General features: G+C 38.0%; 1 protein-coding gene across 2 annotated transcripts in view; it reads right to left on the bottom strand.

Moving 5' to 3' along the window:
- Window positions 1–1,863: 1,863 nt before the first annotated feature.
- The window catches only part of TRANK1 (tetratricopeptide repeat and ankyrin repeat containing 1), an 84,534-nt gene continuing 65,027 nt past the window's right edge, over window positions 1,864–21,370 (bottom strand). For both annotated transcript variants that reach the window (XM_075212628.1, XM_075212629.1), the window contains 7 exons: window positions 18,125–18,213; window positions 12,884–12,987; window positions 12,531–12,663; window positions 9,948–10,093; window positions 6,906–9,838; window positions 4,841–4,942; window positions 1,864–3,248 (listed from right to left, as the gene is read on the bottom strand). In XM_075212628.1, the coding sequence (XP_075068729.1) occupies window positions 3,154–3,248; window positions 4,841–4,942; window positions 6,906–9,838; window positions 9,948–10,093; window positions 12,531–12,663; window positions 12,884–12,987; window positions 18,125–18,213 (3,602 nt within the window). In that variant the 3' untranslated portion in view covers window positions 1,864–3,153. The remainder of the gene's footprint in view (window positions 3,249–4,840; window positions 4,943–6,905; window positions 9,839–9,947; window positions 10,094–12,530; window positions 12,664–12,883; window positions 12,988–18,124; window positions 18,214–21,370) is intronic.

Raw genomic sequence — 21,370 nt, 5'->3', positions numbered from 1 at the left:
TCATTTTACGACAGAGCGGTCACAATTATTGAGCCATTCTTTTACACCAGACCAAATGTCAAAATGTTCTGCTGAATCATCTGCATCATCCTTGGGTCTCTCAGGCTACTGCTGCTAGGAAAAAGATAAGCTTTTCTGAGAAACTGAAGAAGGGAACGCCTGTGTGTCAGGTACCACCTCAGCTGTCAACTTTCTCACCAGGAGGCTCATTGCATCTCTTTTGATCTGGGACAGTGGGAAATAAAGAGAAGACATAGCTCTTAAACCTAGGATCAAGCACAGTCGATATAATGTAGTGATACGATTTCCAAAAGTTGATAACACTTCGATCCTGGCAAAGTGATTAAAGTACTTCATCTACAAGTCCGACATACTTAGCGTAATTTCTTTGTTTCATCTCCTTCATCAAGGTGCTTTTCCAAAAGTCTAATTAAGGGAATCACTTTGCTCAAGCTATCAGTTGAGTCAAATGATTCCCAGAGTTTTGGAAAAGCAGCTAGAGAAATTGAAAGAGGAGATGAAACTAAGCAATTCCGCTAACTATGTAGGACGTGTAGATCAAGTACTTTATTCGCTTTGCCAGGATCCGAGCGTTATCAACATCTTGAAATCCGACTACATTTTGGCAACTGTGAATGATACTAGGTTTAAGAGCTAGTCTTCTCTTTTTTTCCAACTGACCCAGATCTCAAGAAATGCATTGAGCGCCAGGTGAGCAAGCTGACAGCTCAAGTGGTACATGACACAAAGACTCATCCTCCTTCATTTTCTTTGGCAACTGCTGCTAGGAAAAAAACTTAGCTTTCCCAAGACACCCAGTGGTGATGCAGATGAGTCAGCACAACATTTTGACATTTGTTCTGGTGTAAAAGAATTGCCCAAAAATAGTGACAGCTCTGTCGTACAATGAACTTCAAATTCCACAGGGAATGCCATTACCGGCAATTACATCAAAGTACAGAGACTTCTGCAATGGTGGATTCCAGCAGGGATGAATTAGTATTGTGTGAGGATGATGTACACACTGATGAGGGTGAGGATGACGACAGTGTAGATTGCAGGTGTTGGGATCTAGCTGAGAGAAGGGAGTTAGCTGATGTTGATATGCGTGTTAATTTTTGGGGTAGAATGACATGTTGGCAATTTTATGTTTTTCTACAGTAAAGTTTCACCTTTATTAGAGAGGTACAAGTTTTTTATTTTTACATTTTTGTTTCCCTGACTTAAAACCACTATGCACTTGAACATCGGCTTTATCACATGACGTAGAGGGATTAGTATCATCATGACTGAATACTGGAGAGTGACAAGGACAATGCCAACCCTCCTGTTTCTGTGTGAGCTATGGCACAGTAGAATGTGACTGCAAATTTTGAAGAACACTGACAGCCCTATTATTTCTTTTTCAACAATGACAATTAGCAATGGACCTCTCCCGTTTCTGTGTGGGCTATAACTCAGTAGAATGTCACTGGAAACTTTTAAGAAAACTGCCACCGCGCCTTTGTTTTAGATATGACGCTGCCCAACTGCACTAGAGACTGACAAGAACCGTGCTACCCCTTCTGTGTCTCTGTGAAATATTGTTCGATTGCCGTGGAGGGCGGTACTTCTAGAATCCAAAACTCGTGAGATCCAATGACACAAACATGACGTTTTGCCTCATTTTCACTTCCAAGGGCGCGGCGAAAGTACAGAGCAGCCTCGCTTTGGTACTCGGGTGGGCACAGTTCGGGTGGGCTCGGTTCTCCGAGAACCAAGCCCGTACATCTGTAGTCTATATAAAGCGGAGCAAAAACAGTCAGTTAATTGAGCTGTGTGTTGTGGTAGGAGTGTGAGCAAAAATATCCACACAATAAAAAGTACTTTTTACTAAATTATTATTTTTATTTGAACCTGGTAACTGAGAAATGACAAAACATTATTTTTTAAAAGTTTAATTTGAATATGATGAAATCAAAATTGTTTCAGACAAAATTAACATTTTGTAAACCTATTTTAAACATTGAACAAACAATGACAAAAAAGTTTAACAATGCAAACTGCAAGGAGTATGAAATAAAAATAAATGGTTCCCTTTTATGGAAAAAAATATCTCTGGAAACAAGCACTATAACAATGTGCAAATTTACATTAAAAATATATATTTTATTAAAAAACTGAAAAAGATTACCATTTTGGAACTATACTAGAATATTTTCAGTTGACCAATTAAAAAAAAGTGAATCAATGGAAACACACTATCCAAATACGGTTCAAAAAGCAAATACTAAGTTGTTGGAGGTTTTTCCGCTCTGGAAGATCAGTTTTACCAAAACGGATTTTTCAAAATGTAATTTTCTGATCTACCATTGTAAAGGAAAAACAAACTTTTTGTATACATATTACTACTAAACACAGATGCAGGATTATGGTCTGTCATAGCACATAATCTCATATACCTTAGATCAATAGAATACAAAATTAAGTGCAACGTAAAAGAACTTAAAATTAAAAAGTGCAGCGGAACAAGATGTGAAACTAGTAAACACACAGCAGCTTATTTAGGCAAAGAACTAGTGGTTTCAGCATTTTATAAATGTTTTTAGTACTGTTAATAATGAGTGAACGGATTACTTAGCAGATATGATATGCTTAAAACAACAAGTTATGTAAATTGGAATAACATTTTAGGGTCTTTACATTATGGTCTGATAAAAAGAAATGTAAAGACAAAATAAATGCTAGTCATTTGAGGTACTAAGGGGATTTCTTATTTTGTTTATTCAAAAACCAATGTTATGAGAAAACAAAATTAAGATGCAAAATTATATTACAAGCTTTCCAAATTGTATCTCCAAACAAACAAACATAGGTTACAAAGGGTACATTAAATAATTGTGCCCATAAAATACACAAATGCGAAGTTAGTCCATTGCCGGCCATAAATGTTGTATCATCGTAGATGGCCCCTATCAGCACATGAGATTATTTTCTGACCGCTTTAACAGGACTTAATGATGCTACAAGTGAACTGGCTTCTGTATAAAATAATATCAGAGCTCACATGTGGGCTGGCCTCTCTTTTCAACAAAAACAAGGAAACAGTTTGCCTTTATATTATTTAGACACCGACAGTCCCTTATCACATGTGTCTTTAAATGATATGAAGAATCAGTGATGTTTATTCTTCCTTTTGCCCCTTTTTGGTTTCTTTTGGCAAAGTTCTTCAAAATCGAAATAGTCTATTTCATAATCCTCTTGGAATCCTGTAAACCAAACAGAAAGATTTATATATTTTAAAGTAAAACAATAGAACTGGTGATGTCAATGCCCTAATGTGGTGAATGAAGTACACATGGACCATAGAATAGAGATCAATGACCCCTACAGTAAGCTGAATATTAAGTAGACACAATACAATAGTGCATGTTGTGTCCTTGATCCATCTTTTTCTGTAAGGTGTATATTCCATCCATTTATCATAGGGAATAATGTAATTCCTATTGCATGATGCTTTTTTGCTTCATTCACGTGTTTTGAGTAGTGTAAAGGTGGTATGTGAAATATCCTTTACATGTACTTTCCAGTGAATGGAACACAAACCGAGCACAGGAAAAAGTAGTGCAAATAGTGTCCATGATCCGTCCTCTGTTTTCTCTAAAGTTTGTTATGCATTGCAATATAAAATAAAATAGTGCATTGAAGAAAAATAGTACAAATAGCAATGCTAAAAATGCAAAAGGGAAATTGAAAGAAAAAGGTTAGTATTGTATTATGGGGTAATGTATTTTTTTCATCAATGAGTCAAAACAAAACTCAAAAGTGCTCCTACTAGAATTTTGTATGCTATTTTGGAAATATCAATATAAAAGTAGTGCTAATATGTGGAATACTGTGCTTCTATATAACTATTCCTTCCTTTATAATTGTATCCAGTATAATAGTGTCATGTAGCTGAATGCATGTTATGATTCATAAGGAATCACATATGCGGACTATAAAAAAGGGGAAAACACTGAAAAAAACATTATAAATTGTGACATTTTCAGTTTTATGGTTATTAACTTATGACACCTAAACCCAAATGATTGAGTCTAACCTATAGATAGAATATTTTATCCCATCTTCATCAAAAACAGCTATAGCCATGCTCACAATTCTAAAGTTGACTCTACATTATTTAACCCACTACAAAATGTTCTGCTGCCCAGGTCACCCCCTTATTTTACAATTACAAAAAACCTGGGCTCATTTAGCTAATGGATTTAAAAACAAACAATAATCATCAATTTATTCAGCCAATGATCATGTAATAAATGAAAATAAGGTGAAAATCAGGAGCAGTGCATTTAATAGCTGGAGAAAAAGGCCATATTTGGCGCTGATGTAAAACAACAAGCTTATATAAAAAAGTATTTCATGTTATGCTTGATGATCACTGGCAATGACTGTGTATAAAAAAATGCACTTTACATTGAATATTTCTGTTACCTAGAACACTGGGAAGTATCTGCTCCAGAGACACAAAGTAGATAAGCACCATCCGATATAAAATAAGTCCAACGAGCTATAAGAAGGTTGAAAGGGTAATTTTTTGCTCTGGGTCTCTTAAAGCCGTTATTGAAAAGCCATATGCCACTATTGCCATATTATTTCACTGATGTCATGGGTTTTCAAATATCAGGCTTTCATGTATCTTATTTTGCTCAGTAATACACAATCATTTATATGCAATGATATGTAAACCGTTCCTTTACTTCCTCTTTAAAATTAGAGTTTTTGTAATGCTTGTCATCCTATGTTTAAATCACATACTTGTGGAAGATCATCATTAAAATATAGAGATAAATAGAAATACCTCTTGTTTTTGGTATCTTTTGTTCAGTCTTCTCAAGAAGTTTGAGACCTTCAGAAATACTGACTGTCAAATCAATCACAGGATTTTTCATGTTCTCTTCAGCTGCAGCAAAACAATACAAAATGGCATGTTGCTTGAACATGAATCATACAACCTAACTGAGCAACTTGCACACCTTAACGTACTTTATGTGGCAAATTCAATTAGCTGCAAGGTTCCATAGCAACTTGCGCGCTGTTTTGTTTACAGGGTAAATAGGAATGAGTGAAGATCATTACCTAAACATCACACGGAACCATAACGGTTGATCTAACTACAGCACCTCGCAACTAATTGCATTGGTCTCCATGTTTTTCAAGATTGTTAACTGTTTTGAGCAGAGTGCTACTTTGCGATGTAGGAAGAACTGAGAAGAAAGATCAAAAAAGAATGAAGATGAAAGAAGGAGAAGTTTCCATTCAGCACAAATACACAGTGAGCGAATTCCTATACACTATTATACATCACACCAACAAGGGTACAGGTCTTTATAACTTACCAATAGTACTATTAAATGGGAAAAAAATAGAAACTTGAAAGATATTTGTCTAATTCTACAAATTATGGGATACCAAATGTGTCATTTTAATCTAGGTTTTACTGAGTTTTAGGGGGAAAAAATGGTGTATGTGTTTGTGTGTGTTTTATTTCCTTACTCCTATCTTAAGATCATTTTAAGAGTCACTAGAGACTAAGGGTTATATTTACTAAACTGCGGGTTTGAAAAAGTGGAGATGTTGCCTATAGCAACCAATCAGATTCTAGCTGTCATTTTGTAGAATGCACTAACTAAATGAAAGCTAGAATCTGATTGGTTGCTATAGGCAACATCTCCACTTTCCCAAACGCCCAGTTTAGTAAATCTAGCCCTAAGAGTCTCTGCACTATTTATATTATTAATAAATACAATTCAAACTGGAGTTATTAACAACATCAATAACAATCACTTAGATACTATTGGATTCAAGCCATCACAGATCTAAAAGTAAGTCCTTGCTTAGGAACAGATTCTGGTATCTCAAACAAGATACCCATCTGTCAGGAAGAGTCCCTATTGATGATTTACATGTTAATATCCTTTGATAATGCAAAGAATATCAGCTTCAGTACAAATCCAAGTGCCAATGAAAGTGTACTGTACTTTCATCACAATGTAGCAGAACTCAGGTGCTTCTGCATGTGCTCACTTATGGATTCTGGAACTGAACTAATGTGTTCCTGGTCCCATTGTTTATCCACCAGCTGTTATTGACAGCTGCAGTTTAAAGATGTGTGGAGTTGTGTCCATTACCCCTTATTTCTGGAATTATATTTTTTTTAAACATATGGCATTAAAAGGGTTAGAGAGTACAAAATAAAAAATATATATATATATATATTTACAATAATTAAAACTGAATAAAAAAAATGGAGACATGCATAAAAGTTATTGCCATATAATATATTCTAGAATTTTCCTATGACTATTTGGCAAGTATTGCAGTTCATACTAATGTTAATATTTAGAAGTACATATTGAATATTGAATTTATGCACTCAACATTTATACAAAATGACAGCGAAAGTAAGCTGTATTGATAAGAGTATACATTATTCTCCTTTTAAATATATCTGCCATGACATAGCACCCCGTTTATCTAATAACAATGAACCAATTCTAAATAGGGGTTGTATATAATCTTTGTATACCAAAGTAAAGACTAAACAGCAAACAAGTGTACATTAATCTTCTATAGGTCATGCGAATAGGCAATGTAGGTATAGAGTAGTCCAGTGATGGCTAACCTGTGACACTCCAGGTGTTGTGAAACTACAAGCCCCAGCATGCTTTGCCAGCTATCAGCTAGTTATCTACTGGCAAAGCATGCTGGGGCTTGTAGTTTCACAACACCTGGAGTGTCACAGGTTAGCCATCACTGGAGTAGTCTAATCTGAAATCACAACTCCCAGAGATTAAGCACGTTGTTCTCTGGTTTCCTTTAGAAAGGTTATATCTGAAATGGTTACGATACATGTGTTGGCTTACCTCGAGACCAGGTCTTTCTCTCATAGATTTCTTCCATTAAGTCAGTAATTATTTTAATTTTGTTCTCAATCTTTGCCTTTTCCAAGTGTAACTCCTCCCTTGCTGTTAATCTGTTTGCGGAGGTCTGCTCCATAGTTTGTACAATTGACTTTCCCTCATTAATCACTGCATCTACCTCAATTTTAAAAAACTGAAGATATTTGTTGTAGGCCTGGTTTTGCTCTCTATGTTTCTCGAGGGCAGTGTGATTTTCATAATCTTCATTCACATCTTGTACTTCAATTTTCTCCAAATTTTTCACAGAGGATGGAGTTGCAACCTCTTCTAGGTCTTCTTCAATTTCGAGAGGGGTAGAGAGATTCATAGCTTGAGAAAATTTCACACCACATAAGTCACACTGGGTTCTGTCAACATTTGCCCTTTTGAAATTATCTGGAACCAACTCTTCCACATGTGTTTTCAATGTGTGCCTGCAAGCCCTTTTCCATTTTACCCAGATGTATACAACAAGAAACAGCTTATGCAATTTGCTTCGTAAAGCAATTTGCTTCTGTAAATCAGCTGCCATGGCTGCCACTAGATCAACTTTCTCTTCTTCATATTCCTCTTGTTCATTTTCCATGTAAATGGGTTTTAAATCTTGGACATTGTGTTGAACATAAGAAAATCTTCTAAATTTGAATTTATCATCAAAGAAAATCCCACGTACGTTCCCTTTGATATAGGCAATATCCCATCTCCATGAGCATTCTACCAAGCGTTCATCATCGCGCTGTTCAAGCAATTCTTGCAGCAAGGAAACCAGCTCTTCAGCTTTATCAGTTGAGGCAACTTTGTCAACAGCATTAACCAGCCTTCTTGGAACTCTCAAGGGGAATTCATTTTTTAGGCATTTCAACTTGTTCTGGATATTTGGAATATGTTTTCTCAGTATAGGTTTTGCGTTTTCATTGACAACACCAGTGAGATTTACCATCATTACTAACCAAAGCACCAATGTTCTTTCAGCTTCTCCTGAAACAATGCAATCTATACAACTAAATGCATCGAGGAGAACATTGAACTCTTCTTTCTCCTGACCAGAAAGAACAGCAGCAAGATAATAAAGATGATGTCTAAAGTGCCCCACAAGCTGCCAAACATTATTTGGTCTGTATTCCCACAAGATGGAGTATGTATCTTTCAGAGAACCTTTCTTTCCAAACATGAATTGCCAATAGTGGAGAATGGAAATGTAACTTTTTGGAAGCACAACTGTGGTATCTTTCCCAAGTCGCATGAGGATGGCACTACAGAGAATAAACTGGAATTCTAGCAGCATCACAGTATTTCCGATGTTAGGAATCAATGGCTCAACACATTTCTTTACTAGCAGATTCATAAACCTGTAAAAATATCTCTTGCAACTATCTGGGTTTCTGTTCACATACAGTTGCTGTAATGACGTTTGTAGAAGTCGAAAAAAATGGATATGCGTCACTTTTGATGAGGTACTTGACATTTCAGGCTTCAGCATGCCGTATCTGCCCTCTGGATATTGTACTCGGTTTCCAACTCCTTGTGAATAATTAACCTTCTTGTTTAGCTTGCTATATTCCTCGCTATAATGTTTCTCTTCCTTTTCAAGGAAATGTTGTAGACCATTTGGGTACTTTGTTTGTAAGCTACAGATCTGCATTACTTTTAGCCAAAGGTCAGTTGACTCTCTTATGGCTTTTTTATCTTGACTGAAAAGTGATTCAACAAATTTATTTAGCATGGTAATCCCTGGCACTGGAAACTTGAGTAGGACCTCTTTGCAAATTTTTGAGTTTTCTGAAAGTAGCCGAAGATGAAAATGTTTAGAGAATACAAGACTTAAAAGGGAATTGCAGTAATTATACCCATGAGCTTTGACAATTTCTTGGAACTCATCACAATAATCTTCAGAGAGGTTTTGTGCTTCAACTAGCAATCCACAAATGGTTATTAAACAGACTTTAGACTGCAATATTTTTTTTAACTGGAAATGTTGCAAAGGCTTATGCATATCTCCACAGTTCTCAGCTGTACACTCCAGTCCCATGATGTAGTTGGGGCAAATATCTGGGTAAGGGTTTCCAACGACCATTTTAGACATTTCATATAGCATTTTTAGAAAGTGTTTTTGCAACAAAAACTTCACATCTTTGTGCTCCATTGGTTCTTTACTCTCTTCTGTTTTAATCTTTACAAATCTCGCCCCCTCGTGGTGAAGAATGGAGCACTGGTGTTCATCCATTTGTACAAGTCCATAAAAATCTAGACAGTATTTAACCATTTCCCTCTCCGCATTGTTTTTTGTGTCCTTCAGTGCTTTTACGAGGGTCATCAGAGACTCTAGTCCATATGAAGCCATAGACAGCACTAATGGATTGGATTCATCACAGATTAAAGCTTGAAAGAGTGCTTCTACGACACCAGCATGGTGAGATGACTGCTTAAAATTGAAAAATGATTTTTTAATTTTATCAAAATCACTTTCCAATATTCCTTGAATGAGGAGAGCCTCCGCAGCCTCAATTTGGTAGTTTGTGTCAATAAAAATCTTCAGAGCCTCAGAAAGAACTGTGCCAGGGTTTTCACCGTTTGCTACGCTGTGACGTGCTGCTGCAAGCAGACATGATGCCCGAAATTCTCTCTTTTTTGTCAAGTCGGCTGCTTCTAACAACATGCCATTCTCTCTCATCAGACATGCCGCTTCTTCACATCTGCTTTTACTCGTAAGCAAGCCTGCTGCTTCCCTCCAGCATTTTCGATTCTTAAGGAAGACCAATTGATCTTCAACGTCAAGTTTAGAGAGCATTTCACTCATTTTTTTGAGTTTATTATTTCTGAAGTAATCTGCAGAAGCTTCTAAATAGAACTGTTTCACATTGAACTGTAATGATGCATCAGGGTGCTTCTTTTGGTGTCTACAAATACATAGAATGAACAATAGGTAAAACAATACAAAGGAACATGAAAACGTAAAGGGAGGATTTTGTGTTCTTAGAGTTAAAATGAGATTTCATAATTTTTCACCTTTCAATAACATCAGCAGCTTCTTCATACATCTTCTCATGGTAATATAGGTTAAGTGCTGCTTCCAACTCTCCACTCTGTTCATATAATTGAGCAGCAACTTTGTTGTCCTGTGCTTTTTTGTAAAAGAAGGCTGCATCCTTGGTCTAGAACACAAAAAGTGTAAAAGCCATTCAAAATAATATAAGCAGGATAAAAAAAAAAAAGTGTTCAGTTACAAAATGTTGCATCACCATTCTTTGTCCATTTGATATTTTATGAAGAAAAGTGACATTTTGGTCCATCACTGATCTGTTTGACTACTTTTAATGAATTGTTAAGATTCTATTGCAAGAAATACATGTATCTCTCATTACCTTTATCTAAAATAATTAATCACCTGTAATGTCACACACACACACACACACACCTGAGAAAATCCTAAACTCGGGAAATAGAAAACAACAGCAACATCAAAGCAACAGTTTTCTAGACACAGCTCTATGTTATTTGTTAGGACTGTCAGTTAAACAGTTTTATTATCTCACCAGCAGATGTTAGCAAACTGTCTGGCCCTTAGCCAAACTGTCAGAACAAACTTACTGGAACTCCAGAGGAAGAAACTGATGAAGTGCACTTGATGTGCACCATAAAACACCTTGGGGTTTCACCAGTGTGCCTAGATGATCCACTCAGCACAAATCAAGGTTCATGCCTACTCTCAGCTTTTGAGACACACGCTATGCAAAAGCATAAACATCACATCTTTTGAGCAAATTTGGGGGATTATGCCTTCCCTTATTGTGTTTTCTATAATGCTCAAATCTTTAATGTGGCTACTGCCCAGTGACGTCATAACACCCAAATATTTGTTACTAGGTCATGCAAAGTTGTATATGAGGAGTATTTCTAATCAGTCCTCTAGCACTCAAAGCCCTCTGCTCTCTTTAGTGTCAAACATTCTGTCTAGTGGCTCCTATCTGGTAACAGTGTGCTACATGAGAATTAGACCAAAGTGGGTGTAGTTTCAAGGTGGATAGAATATTGTTACTTTTAAAACATCTTCAAATTGCACACTATTGGTATATAGAATAAACAGGAAATGTGACACTAGTACGAAAATCCACCATATTAAAATCTGATTAATATTCAGTTCTAATTAGCCATACACAGTAAGAAACCCTGTGATATGTGATCCCACAGTGTTTATAGGTCATTTTCATTTTCCATCTGTACCTAAAAAACCTGTTGGCACCATTTCAGGTGATCTCAATGATGCATTTAGTTTTATTAGTAACTCACTCACTCAATTAGGTACCTAATCTAATTAGACTATCTGTCAACCAGATGGTATGCTTTCATATGGGCACAGTGCAATTTTGTGAGGACCAGATTCTGTGGTGGTTAGACCTCTATGGTGGCAGGACACCCATGGTACCAGTCAAAGTTTTTTTTTCTAGTGGAAAAGTTTGTGGCCTATATATGAAAGGTGGAGACTTCACATGTGAATTAAAACAAATGGAATTGCAATGGTTTGTGACATGTTGGATAAATATGTATAGAGGTCTATCTGTATTTCTGTAACTCCTACATGTTAATTGAAAATCCTTTATGCCTAATCTCGACTGACTATGCTTCAAAATGTTACTTTGTTTTACACTGATTAATATGTGCATTGGAAGTGAATCTGAATGTGCAAATGAAGCTTTTTTTATTCTGCTGCACTGTGATGCAACAATCCCATTATTTATACTGTTTTGCTTCTATTCTGCCTGTTTACTTGTTGCCATGGTAACCAGGGATTACAGGGTGTCAATGTCATGACTTCAGACACTGCACAGATGGCTGTGTTAACTTTGATGCAAGAGAAATCTCTTGAGAAAGGGATTATTCAAAAAAAATGTTGGGGATCTTCTTTCATTGTATATGGCTAATACTGAATGCACATTGGAGACTGTCACTTTCTATATACACATAGTGAACATATATATAGTATAGTATATTTATTTTCACTTTGCTAATACAAATCTATTTGCATTTTGCGGGTGTGCTGTTATTGCTTTTTCTACTTTGTTCATCATATAAACTAGGGACAGAATCTGAGTAAAGAGATGAGGAAATCAATGTGCCACCATCGGTAAATAACCTACATTCATCCCAATTATAAAGCGCTATGGAATCTGCTGGAGCTATATAAATAAATGTTGATGATTATGATAATGATGATATACATACCAGTCCAGCTTAATGGCATTCTGAGTGTAGTGTAGTATAATTTTTACACGGATATAATTTTATCATCAACAAGGTAAAAATTACAGTACAAGCAAAGGGAGAGTTAGAAAGCCCCAGATGAATACCACAATGAACTGTAGGGGGACAGTAGTAAATTGTTAAAGTGTGGTCAATCACATTTTAGTCACCCTTACCTTTGGTTTACAAAAGTGAAAAAAGGCAGGTATTAGAAATAGGAAGTATTACTTTCTGCAGATGTGCATAGCACATATTCCATGGTAGCACTGCAAAAACTTTTATTGGGGAAAATACAAAAAACTAAATCTGCCATTGTACTCTTCTGTGGAGCTTTTTATCAAGTGATTTTACCTTTTCCAGTTTCTTGCAGATTTCTGCACACAGTTTAAATTTACTGGCCTTCATAAGGCATTTCAGAGCCAGTTTTGCTTCTCTACATTCCAAGTAGGTCTTGGCAAGCATCATATATCCCATTTGTTTTTCCCTGTGGTAAAAAAAAATAATAGTTACTTGCATACATATATTAGCAGAAGTGACTATTTACGGTTTTACAATAGTCTCTGGGTTGCATTTAATGACCGGGGTTTGCCTACACACATGCCTTGGTCCTAAGACTTTTAATAAGGCAGACACTTTGTGACCTCTGATCAAAATAAAAAAAAACATTTCTACCTGTTTATGAAATGTGAAATTTCTGTGCTCACCTTGCATTGGCTTTCCTAGACTGCAACTGTAACACTTCATCATGGGCAAAGGCAAGTTTCTCTTTCTCTATTGCTCCACCCTTTTGGTAACACTTTGCAGCAACCTGAAAATACACAGTATTTATCTCACACATAGTCAATCTAGATAAAGTTAATAGTTAACCACATACTCACCACAATAAGCAGCCTAAAAAAACCTTAAAGTTTAGCATTATGCTGCTGTGATGGATTGTACAATTTTTGCACAAATCCCGGTCTGCTCCCGTTATATATGTTGTTCTGTGTCACGCAAAAAGGAACAAATGTGAAATACAAAGTAATGTGAGCATAGCTAGTGTGTATAGTTCTAAGTGTATAGTTACAAGTGTAAAAAAATTTAAATAGCATAATTCAGAGTTATACCGCAGTCAAACAGGGGGAAACATGAGAAGAACATTCTGCCTATTGTCACAAGTCGCGGCGGTGCCCAGCAGCCGCGACTCCCCTGCCTGCGCCCCGGCCGTCGCTATGACGACCGGGGCAGCCGGGCGCGTGCGCAATATGCTTACAAGCCTGCGGGCTAATTAATTATTTTATCAGTGGCCAGTCAGACTGCTAGGAGAGAGCTAGGCTCTTATTGGTTCACTTCTGTATTTAGGGCAGGGAGGGCTTAGCCTCCCTGCCGGTTATAGCTTCCAGTTACTGTGTTACTGCCTGCTGCTGTGTTCCTTCTGTTAGCCTTTTGGATCTCTGTTTGCCCGTGTATGACCCCTTGGCCTGGATTTGGACTCTGCTTGTGTTTCCTGTGACCCCGACTTCTGGCGTGTTTACCGTTCTTCCAGTTTGCTCGTGACCTCGATCCCTGGTGTGTTTTCTGACGATTCTTCCCAGCAAGTGACCTCTGACCTCGGCCTGTTCCTTGGATTTGCTATCTGCCATTACCCTCTGCTCCTGGGTTCCCCGCAGCCGGTGCACACCACACGACCCTCTGTAGTCTGCGGCCAAGTCTGTCCCCACCACTAGGGGCTCCAGCGAACACCAGACTGTCAGAGCAGACTCCGGGTGCTGCTGTACTGGCTGAGGGGTTCCTAACACCTATTACCACAGCTACACAAGGACAACAGTCAGTATTCACCTGAAACTCCATAATCTACCCCTGATGTTTCCATCTCTCTCTGGCTACAAGCTTCACACAACATGAAGACTGTTTTGGACTCTGAACTTATTTTCTTCTCACCTCATGAAAGTTTGTTTTATCTGTCAGTTTATTTTCCCTGCAACATGCCCTCTGTTTAATCTGCCTGCTGTACTACTTGCTCAGCCACTCCCTACCCATGCTACAGCTGTTTTAGTCCTCCATCTCATCACTACACTTTCACTTCTACTCAATGCATTGTCTGCCATCACAAGTATAAAGAAATGGAAAGGAGTTTGAACCACTCTACTCTCTCATGACTCTGCAAGAACTCAGCTACTCCATCACCTGTGCCTCATTACTCTCCATTCAACACTTCCACCCACTCCCCCACATCATTACTCCATGTTATCCAGACATCCAGGAACAAACTACATCTACTGTAGCCTCACGCTGCACTACTTTTCTGATTGCACAGGACATTGCAACTAGGCAATTCTTTTAATTCCCTCATTTTTTGCCATTTTACCCATAAATCCCAATGTTTGCCAAATTATTTTTCTTCCTCTCCTTTCATGGCATTATATTTAGGACTATATCATCCCTCACCCATCCTGCAACACACACCTCTGTCCACATTGCCCCATCATTACTTCATTCACCTCTAGTTAACACTCATGAACTGTTGTCCTATCTAAATTCAATAGCTATAACAGCCTCACCCTGTCGCAAGAAACTAAAAAGGACACACATCTTACAATCATCTTTCCTATCTTTCTTCCTCCCTGCTTCTAGTAGCTGGTGATATATCACCTAATCCAGGTCCCCCTCACACATATCTGAACACTACAGAAATCCAGCAAACCTCAAACGCTTCACCTGTCTCCCCTCTATACCAAGGTCCTTTAAAATGTGCCCTTTGGAATGCACACTCTGTTTATAACAAACACCCCCATACACGATGTCTTCCTCTCAAACAACCTCAATCTTATGGCAATAACAGAAACATGGCTCACGCAATCAGAGACTGCCTCACCTGTAGCCCTTTCACATGGTGATCTCCATTTCACCCACACCCCCAGACCTGGAGGCAGACAAGGAGGTGGGGTTGGACTACTTCTCTCCCCACAGTGCACATTCACAGTTCTACCAAATGTCCCATCACTCACGTTCACATCTTTTGAAGTACATGCTGTTAGGATTTATAACCCATTCTCTATACGTGTTGCTATCATCTATCGCCCCCATGGATCTCACCAACAATTATTTTTTTGAACACTTCTCTGCATGGCTCCTTCACTTCTTATCCTCTGACATCCCCACCATCATCATGGGTGATTTCAAAATCTCTATTGCAAATCCACATTCCAATGCTGCTTCCAAACTACTCTCTCTAACATCCTCACTTGACCTCTCTCAGTGGACTGAATCAGCTACTCATCAGAATGGCCACTGTCTTGATCTTGTTTTCACTAGACTATGCTCAGTTTCTCATTTCCTTAACACTCCTTTCCCCCTCTCGGATCATCACTTTATAAGTTACTTGCTCACCCCCAGGTCTTTACCCTCCCCATGTCAAACTATTCCATGCCTCCTCGCACCCACAGGAATATTAACTCTATTGATTCTCAACAGTTTTTCCACCACTATTCTACACCTTCTCTCCCCAATTTCTACATTCTCCTCCCCTGATAGGGCAGTACCTCATTTTCACCAAATCCTAGCAACTGCCCTTGATCAAGTGGCTCCAGCGGCTCTACATACTCCTCGTAGACATTGTTGCCAAACCATGGCACACTAAAGTAACACAAACTGTATAAAAACTCTCTCGTAAAGCAGAACGTCACTGGCATAAATCTTGTACCTCTAATGATTTCATCACATATACTGCTATCTACCACTCCTATCAAAATGCTCTGGACACTGCAAAACAAACATACTTCCAATCTCTCATCTATGCTGAGGCTTCTAACCCCAAACGCCTTTTTAATACATTTAAATCTCTTCTAAACCCTCCGACTACCATCAGTGCCCAGGATCTTGCTTCCTATTTCAAGGACAAAATAGATCAGATCAGACTTGAAATGGTGTCATCTCCCTCGACAAGCAGTCATCTCAATTCCTTTATAGCACCCTCTGACACTCTTCATCTGATCCCACAAGTTTCTACTCTCTTCTCATCTTCCTTCTCTACCTCCTTTCCTCTTGATCCCATACCATCACAAATTGGTAGGTCCCTGTCTCCTGCGCTTATTCCACCTCTAACTAAAACCTGTAATCTCTCTCTGCTGGTATTTTTCCATCACTATTCAAGCATGCAATGATTACTTCTATTTTGAAAAAGCTAAATTTTGACCCAAACTCTCGCTCAAATTACCGCCCAATCGCAGCTCCCATGCTCCTCCAAGCTTCTTAAGAGAATAGCCCACACTCCCCGCTCACACTTTCTTACAGCAAACAACGTACTGGATTCCCTTCAGTCAGGCTTTTAATCTCAACACTCCACAGAGACTGCATTGACCACTGTCATCAAATGATTTTATCACAGCAAAAACTGAAGGCCATTAATCTCTTCTAAATCTCCTGGATCTCTCTGCTGCATTTGACACTGTTGCCCACACTCTCCTCATACAAACGCTACAATCCCTAGGTCTTGAAGGCACTGTCCTATCCTGGTTCTCATCCTAGTTATCTAATCGCTCTTTCAGTGTTAATTTCTCTGGATCCACCTCTGCTCCGCTTCCTTTATCAGTTGAGTACCACAAGGCTCAGTCCTAAGTCTTCTGCTATTCTCCATCTACACCACTTCTCTTGGAAAATTAATAAGATGCTTTTGATTTCAATATCATCTCTATGCAGATGATAAACAAATCTATCCATCCTCTCCTGATCTCTCACCATCTATGTTGTCTCATGTTACTGACTGTCTTTCTGCCATTTCATCTTGGATGTCATCTCGCCAACTCAAACTCAATCTTTCAAAAACTGAATTAATATTATTCCCACCCAAAAAACAAAAGCTTCCTGCCTGACATTTCAATTTCTGTTGATAACATGACCATAAATCCCACCCCGCAAGCTCGCTGCCTAGGTGTATTCTTTGACTCACAACTATCCTTTGTTTCCCACATCGACTCTATATCTAAATCATGTTACATACATCTAAAGAACATTTCCAGAATACGCACATATCTCACACAAGACACTGCAAAAACCTTAATTCATGCACTCATCATCTCCCGCATCGAATATTGCAATTCCCTCCTTACTGGTCTTCCAAAAATCAGAATTGAAACCCTACATCTATTTTGCATGCAGCGGCTAGACTGATTTTCCTTGCAAACCGTTCTTCCTCTGCTGAGCCACTCTGCCAGTCTCTACATTGGTTGCCTGTTTTTCAACGAATCCAATACAAAATTCTTCTACCAACATACAAGGCCATCAACAAAATTGCACAGACAAACATCTCCTCACTTGTCTCAAAATATCTCCCAACTAGACACCTCCGTTCTGCACAAGATCTGCATCTCTCTTCCACTCTCATCACATCCTCCCATTCCCGGTTACAGGACTTTTTTCGGGCTGCACCCACTTTGTGGAATTCCCTCCCTCGCACAATAAGATTTTTCTCTAGTCTTCAAACCTTCAAGCGTTCTCTGAAAACCCACCTCTTCAGACAAGCTTATGATATTCTTCAACCACCCACTTAATCTCCCTAGGTTAGCCTATTATCACCCTCTACACAGCCAACACAAGACAACAACCCTCTGACCAACATTGCTGTGTGACTGATCACAAAGCCCGCTCAATACATTTTACCTTTGCATTCTAGCTGGTCCAAAGTGCAATATGATGTAGCATGTGCCCTTGTGTTTCAATCTCGCATTGTCCCATAGATTGTAAGCTTGCGAGCAGAGCCCTCTTACCTCTCTGACTGTCTCTATTACCCAGTACTGTTTTATTAATGTTTGTTCCCAATTGTAATTCCAATTTTAAAGTGCTACGGAATTTGCTGGCGCTACATAAATAAATGCTGCTGATGATGATGATTTAGGTGACAGCGGCATATGTACAAAAAGTCTGCATTTAGTAAAACACTTATTTAAAGCAATTTCAACAAACTGTACCTTCCAACATTGGTGGTTGGCGTAGTAATCTCCTTGAGAAATCCATTCTTCTTTAGTGGAAGTTTTTACAAACATATTATCATCAATATCTGGGTGAAGAGATTATAATTTCAGTACCTATTTTTTACATCAAAGATCCAATGATTTTATTTAACATTGCCATTATCCGCTCCTCTTCTGTCAATATAAAACTGTACTTCTTTCTTTAGCTAAGAACATTTACAACTTTCTGTATGACTCAAATATAATGAAACTTATGGCATATGGAGCCTTGGAATGGCATGAAAAGCCACACTAACAAAGAAGAATAAGACCTAAACACCTGTCATTCTTGTAGTTAAAGATTTATATTAAACAGCATTTAGCAAAGGAAATTATAAAGTTAAGGGAAAGAGGGAATATCTGTAGGGTAAGTTCCATTCAGATAAATTATTTAAGAAGCTTTGTGAACAGGGGAAATATTGTATTGGTAACAGGGGCTTCAAGTTTTGTGAAAGTCAGAACCCTGTAATTCATTAAGTTGGAAAGGTATTACATAGAGCATACAACCCATAGCTGTTTCAACAAGGCATTTCTAACTGGGGAGGAGGGCTTGCTTCTTCTTGTGTAAATGAGTAGTAAATGAGAAATGACTATCTACATGTTTGTTTGTTGAGTGATTTGATGGGCCTGTTAAATATCAACCCAAATATCTGATACTTAAGGGGACATTCCAACTAAATGCGCATGACGATCCTAAATTGCCCACAATTTCGCCAACGCAGGTTGGAGGTCTGGAGTAAATCTTATGTGATCTAGATGGAACTTCTAGATGTTAAATTCAGTTCTAGTTCTCAAAGGGGCTTTGTGTGGCTCAAGTGTTTGAGATTTAGGACACAACACAGTGCTATATAAAATCAAGATCACCCCTTTTCTATTTGCGGTGTATGTACAAATACGCACAAACTGGGTTAATGTACTCATTCAATATGAGTGTGAATACAGTTTTTTTTTTTTTTAATTGCAGGTATTGGAAGAAGGTGAATTGTGCAAATCCATATTTTTCCTGTATCTCAATAGTGAAGATGGGGTGAAGTCTCCTATGATATGGAGGAAACGTCTGACACCCACTTTGGAAATGTAAATATCTGGTCTCGTTCCTCTGACGTAACATCAGATGGCGCTACAAAGGGCTGAGAGGTTAGGGATATGTTGCACACTTAAATAGCCCATTATTCCAAACTGATGCAGTAAATAGAATAGTCATTATTTCATAGGAAGAGACTGGTCTATGTCCTTTCAGGAGCCAGGTAAGTCCAGGTGGTCACTCAAATGAGCATTTTCAATTTATAACTACTTTTTCAACCCTGGTCTGGCATGCCAAGACATTATGTGACTAAGCGGAGTAGCTTGGGTCAGCCTAGCCCACCTGAAGCTGTAGATTTCATCAGAATCATTTTGTAATTTTGGGCTTTTTATTTCCCAGATAAATTTATTGGACTGTTTGCAGTAATTTAAATATATGAGCGGAAATAAAGTCTTGAATAGGAGAAAGATATTGGATTGGAATAGCTGGCTGTTATCTTGAGTAATAGAAAAACCCAGATATTGAATGGATTTTGGTATCCAGAGGAACTTCAAGCAACTTACTGGTGTGAGGTAGTGCTAATGCTTCTGCTTTTGGAGTTATTCATTTTGTATCCTGAAAATGTACCATAGATGGTGAGTTCTCAAAACAAATTCTAAAGGGATACTTGAGGGTTAGTAAGTTAGGAATAAGTCATCTGCTAATAATGAGATTTTATACTGGTGAAGGTCAGTTTGAACTACTCTGATATCTGGAATAGAACTGATCCTAGAAACCTGGCTTCTATGCAAGGGGCAAAAATTAGGAGGGAAACCTTGACTGGTACCATTTCCTAACTTAATCCATTAGTCATGATTGATGAAGATGGGTTAAAACATCAGTGCTGTTATAGCATGTAGAAAATCTTCATTGAGATCAAAGGTCTTATAAGGAATTAGCTTGAAAGGCCGAAATATTCTGCTCTGATCAGAGGGAATTTTCCACTGGATGATATAGTGTACGAGGTCAATAGTTCTACAGTTAGACTTTAAGGGGCATATTCAATTCTTCCGTTCCCGTGCTGCATAAAAACTATTACCGATATTACGGTAATAGTTAGCTGGATTTCAGGGAGCTGCGAGCTGAAATCCAGCGAGAAAATCACTGTATTAACGTTTTTCCGCGCACTATTACCGTAATAATGCGCGGACCGCGGGATTTTTGGCGTTTCCGCCGAGAATTGAATATGCCCCTAAATGCCACAATTTGGAGAATTGTTTTTGGTAGAACTATAACTTTTAAGCCAGCTGCGTCAGGGTGAAAATGTGTGCCATGTATTACATTGTTAAATAGTTGTACTAAATACATGAAGAGGAGTTGTGCAAAGGTTTTATAGTATGCCATTGGAAATCCGCTGGGACTCGGAGCTTTTGAGGGTTTCTTCAATATTTTTTGTTTATCTTAAATTCTATTAAAATAATAATCGAAATCTAACAATGCACTCCTGTGTGCAACATTACCCGCATTTTAATGACACCACATAAGCCCTTAATTATTCATATACTTAAAACATGATGTTATAAGTTCTATTAAGTTTGTTAAGGCTTGACTGTTCTACACAAATCAAGGACTGGATTTCAAAACTGAGCATTGGTGATAGTGCCACAATAAAGCATACAAACAAAAGGCAAGAAACAGAGAAGGATCCATTAGGAAAAACCTTAAAAGACTAGCAGAAAGCAGTAGCTTGCTCTTTTTGACATTTCATAATATCTTCCTTAAGGAAAAATGCTAAAATTTCATTAAATTGTTTTTTTTCTGGGCTACTATCAACATTTTACATCCTACAAATCGCCCTTGGTGAGCTTGAAAAACATATTTATGAAAGACCATGGAAGGAGGACATGGGTGAGACCGTGGAGGCAGAGCACTGGCCAAAAAAAAATCAAGGAAAGGATCTCCAGACTTTTGATCTGTTTAAGAATTAAAATACGTATTTATAAAGGTTCATTTCATTGTTGGAGAACCTTTTCATTAATGCTATAAGCATGTAATTACGGTTTATTTCTGATTAGGAATGTACTGGTGACCAGAAACCATTTTACAGTTTGGAAGGTTCTTTTCAATAAACATATACTTTGTTTATCCAAGCACTGTAAATAAATTAGTTTGTCATATTTGCTCAGCCATCTGTCCCTCTT

Source organism: Mixophyes fleayi, chromosome 5 (genome assembly GCF_038048845.1).
Source record: "Mixophyes fleayi isolate aMixFle1 chromosome 5, aMixFle1.hap1, whole genome shotgun sequence".
In the NCBI taxonomy this organism is placed as follows: Eukaryota; Metazoa; Chordata; class Amphibia; order Anura; family Limnodynastidae; genus Mixophyes; species Mixophyes fleayi.
Note: the sequence above shows the minus strand (reverse complement) of the source record. Positions and strands in the feature narration are given on the sequence as shown.